This window comes from Crocuta crocuta, unplaced genomic scaffold (assembly GCF_008692635.1).
Source record: "Crocuta crocuta isolate KB4526 unplaced genomic scaffold, BGI_CrCroc_1.0 scaffold636, whole genome shotgun sequence".
NCBI classification, from domain to species: Eukaryota; Metazoa; Chordata; class Mammalia; order Carnivora; family Hyaenidae; genus Crocuta; species Crocuta crocuta.
The window spans coordinates 1,560,589-1,568,119 of record NW_027530380.1 but is presented as its reverse complement, the minus strand read 5'-3'; the positions used below and the strand labels follow the sequence as shown (position 1 = coordinate 1,568,119).

Genomic DNA, 7,531 nt, shown 5'->3' with positions numbered 1-7,531 from the left:
ACCCGAGCTCCGTGAAGTACTTTAATCTGTTGACCTCCTCACACCAAAGTGTATGCACAGTAGGCTCATAGGTTGCTTATGTGTTTATGTTGAGAGTTTTGTTTTGAGTGAAATTTGGCATGTTACTTCCAGAGACCTCTCTGTGGGTCTGTTGGTAAAGACTGGTAAAGTCTTAGTAAAGTTCGGTAGCATAGGAGGTATTTGCGTGGCCTCTGGAAGGTTGAGATGGCTTCATTCTCTGCCTCCTGTCTCTGGGGGAGAAGGTGTTGTCTCCATTGTTTGGTGCGTATTTCCCGTCACTAGTGAGCTCACTCAGGGAGGTTGTGTATTGGCCTGGAGACCCAGCAGCGTGGGGTGGAACCGCGGTGTGTCTAGCCTGCCCTGGGCATGGGGGGGCCTGGGGGGGTGGGCGGCAGGGCCCTGCGATGACAAGAAGGAAGAGTCTGTGACTGCTACATGTCACCTAGGTGAACATTCCAGTTGTGCTTATGATCTTCTTTAGCACTTAGCAAGCTAGCCGGCCAAGGTGAAGAGAACACTGGCCTTTTCTTCTGACAGCGGTTAATGAAACGAAAATGTTGCTATGAAAGAAGGGAACAATCTCAAAAGCTTTTTTCCACTGAAGCATCAAGACTGTATTTAGAACACATCTGGCATGGTCAGAGTGTTCTTATATGCTGCTGTGTCTTAAAAAATTATGATCTTTCTCATTCAGTGATGTACTGGTATTCATTAATGTAATAAATATTTGAGCATCTACTGTGTGCCATGCATTGAGCCTATTGCAGTAAACTCGACTGGCAGAAATTCCTGCCTTGATGGAAATGGGTAAATTCTAGGGCAGGGAGCCGGGGGTCTGCTTGGGACAGGTCTGCAAACCTCACTGAGAGGTACGTGGAGGCATGAGGGGGGCAGAGCCCGTGCAGAAGCTGGCATCCAGAGGGGGAGAACGAGCCGTGACATCCAAGGCCAGCCCTCCTACCGCTCTAGTCCACCCAGGCCCTGGTTATAACCTTAGTGAGATGAAAAGCCGTTAGGTAGGGCGTTTAAAAGTGACGTAATTTGATGTACGTTGTGAAAGAGCACTGTGGCTCTTGAATTGAGAACAGACTGTAGTGGGCAGGCGGCGGCAATTACAGCATTAATCCAGGCGACAGGTGGAGGCGGCCTGCGCTGGAGAGAGCGGATAGGCCTCACAAGAAGCGACGGTCCTTAGGTTGTGTTTCGACGGTGGAGTGAATAGACTTGTGCGGGACGGAAGAAACCAGAAGGCCAGGATTCTAGCTGAGGAAGAAGGAGGTGACAGGTGGCATGTATGGAGATGAAGATGCCTTGGGGGGGGGGTGCTCTGGTGCACACGCCGAGCTGTGTGGTGAATGAGGCAGGACCCCAGGCAGCAGGTCCTCTCCCCGCCGGGGGTGTGCTGCGTCTGTTGTCTCTGTAGCTCGTTTTATCGGTAAGGATTTCCGGCCAGCTGTGGTGTGGATAGGATGAGAATCACCACATTTCCCGTACATAAATGCCAAGGTGTGTGTGCATTGTGTTAGTAATAACTTCTTAGAGCTCCTTCTTTGGCGAACAAAATTATTTTAAATAACCTCCCAGAATTGCCTTAAGGAGACAAGTTACAGAGAATATGGAAAAAGGGTCCCAGTGTCTGGCACATAGTAGTTGCTCAACAAAAGCTAATTTCTTTCTCACTTTTTATTAATGAACAATTCATTTTGTAGCAAAGAGTGACACTGTGAATGAGGAAACCTTGTGTGCTGTTTGAACTTGGATAAGACCTGCTAGGGGTAGCCAAGTCTTTTTTTGTTCTCTCTTGTCCAGTTGACCTAGCTTGTCTTTTGCTTGTCTTCTAATTCTGCCCCCTACCATGTGGGTAGCCCCCTAAAACATATTTAATAGGATTCTCGCACTAGCTTGCCGCCCGAGCAGCCCGGGGCTCCTCTGAACCCCCCCCACAGTTGAAGGGCCTGAGCACTCTTGACCACCGTGAGCGAGTGGGATTCCGCCTCCCCCTCCTGCATTCTGGCCTCATCCGCACATCTTTCCCCGCTAGCTCCCTGGAGGCATATTCCTTTCATTGATCACAGATTCTGCCTTTGACCTCATCCAGCCAGTTTCAGTCTTCCGAGTGTGCACGCGCACCTCTACCCCAGGGAGAATGGGGGGTGGGTTGTTAATCAGAAACCCTAGGCGATTCGCTTGGCTTAGCATCTTCACCAAAGACGGTCTAGGGGAAAAGAGATTGCTTTTATTTGGACGGTGATGTATTCAGTTTCATAGGCCATAGCACATGCAGACCTGTTTGGGGTCTCCTTTGGGTTTCTTGGCCCAGTGTTGGACCATCACGGAGCAAACCAGACCACTTTCTGTAGCTCCGTCCGGGCTCTTAGACACGCGTCAAGGGTTAGCAGGTCACGGCCGCTCACATCTTCCCCTGATGACCGTGCTCTCTGCCAGTTACACTTCCGTGAAAAGTAAAGGGTGAAAAATTCAGGAAATACAGTGTTAGTTACCCTCAGAAATACAGTGCTCATTTTAGAATTTTGCAAACTGTTCATATTTATTAACTGGCTATATAGCAGTCACTGTTACCTCATGCTTAGTCATTTGTATGTTTCCATTTCTAATTGTTAATATGTTTCCCCAATACTGTGTGTCACTTATGAATGAATAAAAACCACTTACCATGAATTGGTGAGCAGTTCATGTTTGTGTTTTTGTTTAATTTGAATTGGTTGTAAGTTTTGAGGGCAAGGGCTACATTTCTAAGGACAGAAGATTTGGGGTCTTTTTATGAGCAGGGTACTGCTTGTTCAGAGTCCCCTCTTGGGTTTATGGACAGTATTCTTCTNGGGGGGTGGGGGGGGGGGGGGGGGGGACGAGTAACCCCTGCGTATGGCAGTTTCACTTTCTGAGCTTGGCACATACGAATCACTTGTATACTTCGCCTGAGCTGTTCCTTCCACCCGCCCTTTGTAAACATTTAATTGGAGCTAAGTGTTAAAATCACTTGAATGGAGTAACTCTCCTCTTCTCTGCTTTCTGGTGGTTATTAGTAACAAGAAATAGCACAAGTGGGCAGCAGAAGGGCCGGTAACCTGGCCGTCTGGTTGGGTGAAGGGGGCCTTTGGATTATTTGGGTGGGTTTTATAACTTAACTGTTGCTTATTTCTGTTCTTGCTGTTGTTACACCTTGAGAGAAAAACTAAATGTGATTGTTTTTCCATAAAAATTATGCTGATACAAATGTCCAAAACGTTTCTCTGTTAAATAGTGTTTTACGTTTTTATGCATATAGGTTACAACCTGCCATATTCATTCATCCAGTGATGATGAAATTGACTTTAAAGAAACGGGTTTCTCACAGGACTCTTCTTTGCAGCAAGTGAGTCACGCCTAAAGCTTTGCTTTTTGTTTTTATTTGAAATGCTTAGTCTAGTTGCCGCCCATGAGTCCCCTTCTGAGGCAGTTCATGCACCAGGATGTGATTTGGGGTTACCTGTTAGCTAGGCAGAACCATTAGAAGTAGGAAGCATCGGGTATGTGCAAGAAGGTGTGTACCGATTATATTCCCAGGGGCTGTTTCCTCCCTGGTCACAACAGTGCCAGGTCGGGTAAGTGCTCAGACCCGAACAAACCGAATGGCTCAGCCAGTGTCCCAGAGAGGCTCGTGCACCCCGCGTGCCCGCCGCGTGGTTGCCGCATCCCTGCGGTGGAGGCCTGCAGTAACGGGAGTCACACTCTTAATGTCAGCCAGAGTAACTTTAAAAAAAAAAAAAAAAAAAAAAATCTGTGAACTAAATGGCTTACATGCTTCTAATATCCTTAAGTTCTATTCTGGTGAAAGTTGTAGTTGAATGAATTCGTTGCCACCCTACTCTCCTGCCCCAAGTCCTCCCCAATTGTCAGCTGCTTATACTGTCTGTGGGGGAGGAAATGGTATAAAAATGGCACGCCCGGGCTTACCCCTCACCCAGGGGTGGTTCTTGCGGTCTCACTACCTTGGCCAGCACCAGATGGTGGGGGCTGGCAGTACAGGCCCCTCTTCCAAGTCCCCGTCTCTCCATATGGGCAGATCATGCCAGGACCATGCGTTGGCGTGGACTCGATCCGGTGCGGTGGGGGTGGCAGAGCCCCCTTCCCGCCTGGCACTGGAGGTTTGCTTGGCTTCTTTTTTCTTAATCGTTAAGCCTTGTCTTTTACCAGGGCCAGGATGAAGCCACTCGTGGCTCTGCTGACCCTGGGTTTCGGCCTCCCAGCAGGCTGTCCTGCTCTGGTCAGGGTGGATGCTCAGTCAGGTTCACAGTCACGTTCACAGGACAGGTCTGGAGTGGTTTTTCAGCACTCAGCTGGCATCTCCATCGGTTCTTGACACTGCTGCCCTGCAGAAGCCCACCTCCCAGTGTCGGGGGCATGGGCGGCGCACCCATGGGGGGGCTGATGAGCACCAGGGGTCTTCTTTAGAACACAGTAGCCCCTCACTGCCACCTGCAAGCCGTGGCTTGGGTGCTCACCTGGCTCGCTGTGAGCCCTCATGCCCACAGGCCCTTCTTCCTTGACCCCAGAGTCCTCTGGTTTGACGGCAGCCTCTCTCTATCTACCCCTATGGAAGCATCTGGAAGGTACTGAAATCGGCCCCTCAGCCTGGCGAGATCTCCCACACCACACGTCTTTCACCCCTGCGGGGAAGCTCCACGGTGTAAAGTGTAAATTATCAGGGTGCTTCTGAACCTGTTGGAATTGCTTTAAGAAGAATGCCCTAAACACCTATTTGCAGATGAGATAATAACCTTGGAACTTTAGGCGACTGACTTAATCCAGGAGTGGTTCCATTGAGGTATCTGGAAAGTAGGCCCCCTTCTCATGCAGTCTGCTCCACAGCTGTTCTGAGGAGAACATTTTCTGACATTTTTTTGGTTTGACCAACTGCTGATGTGCAAGGCCGTCCAGCTACGAAACTGCCTTCCCAGCAAAGCTCTCCACGGCTCCTGGTCCTGTGGCTTTTCCCTCTCAGAGTAGGAAGGATAGTTCTTTACTGCTGGATGTGCCCCAAGTCAATGTTTCTTTGCGTGCTTAAGTTGTAAGTCAGTTGTGGGTCATTTTGAAAATAAGAAATATGTTCCAGACTTTTTTTTTTTAATTTGAGGCCAGGGTAGGTTAATTTAAGAATTTTATGCTGGTCTCCATGGTAGAATACTAGCTTATATATATTAGTTTCAGTTTCTCGTTCACATTTAAAGTTAGGTTTCATGTAGGTATAAAGTCCTGAGTATAGAGAGCTTCAGGCCGGTCATTTAATAAGGTCACTTGACCATGTCACCTGTGAGGCCATGTTTGGCCCAGGGAATGCTTCACAGCTTTTGTGTCCCTACTAGTTGGGTTGTGCCTTCCGGCCCTTCTGATTTCCTCACCTCTAGAGTTCCACTCTTCCTCCTCCGAGTCTGGCAGAGGTGTGGAGCGTGAGGCTCCCTTCTGGTGGCTCCGGAGGCCTGGCGGGCGCCGCCCACTCCCTGCTGCACGCAGGCCTGGGCAGGGTGGGTAGGGGACACCAGGGCTTCCTGTCGCCCTAGCAGCGCCTCCGAGGAGATTCGCTTAAATAAAGCGGTAGACTCACTTCTCTGACGTGAACAGCCCCTGGCTTTGGCCAGGATGACAGTTGTAGGAAGTATGGGGTTTGTATGTGGGGGGTTTTTTTGAATAAATAAGTTTTTAATAATTACACAGCCATCAGGTGCTTCCCAGACTGGGATTTCTCCAAGCCCAAAGCACTTTTTATATAACTTTAAATAGAATATAGTAACAGTCTTCACGTAGGTGAGTTTAGTACCCTTTGATGGCTTTCTTAGTAAAAATCATATCCAAACCCTGAGGTTCTTTGCTAATTTACATCTTCATGGAAGCTGTAATATTCTTAGAGCTAATGAGGACCGACAAGGTTGGTTGGTTTTCTTTTTCCCCTAAGTTACTGCATCGAAGTCACTTGTGTCTGCGAGTGGCCGTATGTATCTCCCAAGGTACCCGAATGAATAGACAGGGAGACAGACGGGGCAGATCTGGGCGTACATTGTACGTGCATTCACACACACACTTAGAATACACTTAGTGTCTGTGTGCTCTCTCTGAAGCACTTAAAGGAACTCTTTTGGGTTTTATGAACCCCCAAAATTTATAACACAAACTCCAGAGGCACAAAAAAAGGTGGGGAGGAGAAGCAAAAAGACTGGGGAGGGACCTTTTCCCTTGTGCGGCCAGATTTCTAATCTGTAAGTCAGCTCGGAGCCCGGCCTGGTCCGCTTGCTGGGAAGAATGACGTCATGATTCTGCACCGCATCTTTGAAGGCACCACACATCCCATTTTACCTCAGAAAAGACAGAGATGCTGTTCAGAGGAATCTGTTGCTTTCTTTTGGGTTTAATGACTATCAGTGCTGCGGTTCCTAGTCTTCATTCTGTGTCCAAGCTCAGCCCGGCCTTCCAGAACGTGGCCCTGCCCTTCTGCGTTCACCCACACTCCCACGACTCAGCCTCGACTCGGCCTGCCTTACCAGATGCGCTCCCGTGAGGCTGATCCCTGCCCCCGTGTCATGTAGCATCCTCTCTGAGGACAGGAAACGGGATGGCATGGAAGTGCACGAGTGAGCACAGGGGTGGCGGGAAAGGGGGGTCTCTCCAGCTAGAGAAAAGGGAAGTTTTAGGTTCTCGGCAAACTAGACACCACTTTTTTCAGACCTACGAAAAAAGATGCCTTCCAAAGCCAAATATAAGGTTTATTTTTTAGTCGTCTTCGATTTGGATTATCCATGCCATGATTCCCTGCCAGCAGCCTGAGTAATCAGGAAGGAGCCAAAGAGGCGTTTGTGCAGCAGATGTCTGCGGGGCGGGCTCCGGGCTCGGCTCTGGAGGAGGGCCAGGAGCACTGGGTTTCGTGCGGTGGCAGCTGCGTCCCTCCTGGCGAGCGGCTTCCGGCGTGACGCCCATAGTTCAGCTCCCGGCCACCACTGCTGCCCCGTGCGTGGTGCTCACGTGCCGGAGAGCCTTGTCCCCTGCCCAGAGCAGGCCCGCCAGGCCACACACTGCTGCTCGGTCGTCTCCGTGTTCGTGGTTGGGGCGCGAGGAGTGCCACTTGCTTGTCTTCAGCGTCCTCGACTCCTGCTTGGGGCCGCAGAACACCTTCGCCGAGTCCTCTCCCTCTGCTCAGCCTGCTTGTTGTCCTAAACCTGAATATCCACGTATCTGTCAAGTCCATGTTAACATCCCCCTGTCTTCTCACCTGAGGAAACCCAGATGAGCCCCGTGCCCCCTAGAATGTAGGAGACACGATGGGCTTCTCCGGACCTCACAGAGTGATGTCCCGTCAGTGCTAAGACTTGGTCCCCACTCTGAGGCAGGTAGGATAGGAGCTACTTTTAGACTCTTCCCGGCCTCTGAGACTGAAGTCTTTTTTGAAGAGAATGAAGTGTCCCTGAATGTTGTGTTGTAGGCTGGCAGTTTGTGATTACTGGTTGTGTTCCCCCCTCCCCCC

General features: G+C 49.9%; 1 protein-coding gene across 15 annotated transcripts in view; it reads left to right on the top strand.

The window, feature by feature from the left end:
* The window catches only part of PPP6R3 (protein phosphatase 6 regulatory subunit 3), a 91,422-nt gene that overhangs the window by 61,146 nt on the left and 22,745 nt on the right, over nt 1-7,531 (top strand). For 9 of the 15 annotated variants that reach the window (XM_077766532.1, XM_077766530.1, XM_077766537.1 and 6 more), the window contains one exon: nt 3,308-3,394. The exons of the other annotated variants lie outside the window; for them this stretch is intronic. In XM_077766532.1, the coding sequence (XP_077622658.1) occupies nt 3,308-3,394 (87 nt within the window). The remainder of the gene's footprint in view (nt 1-3,307; nt 3,395-7,531) is intronic. 15 annotated transcript variants of the gene reach the window in all.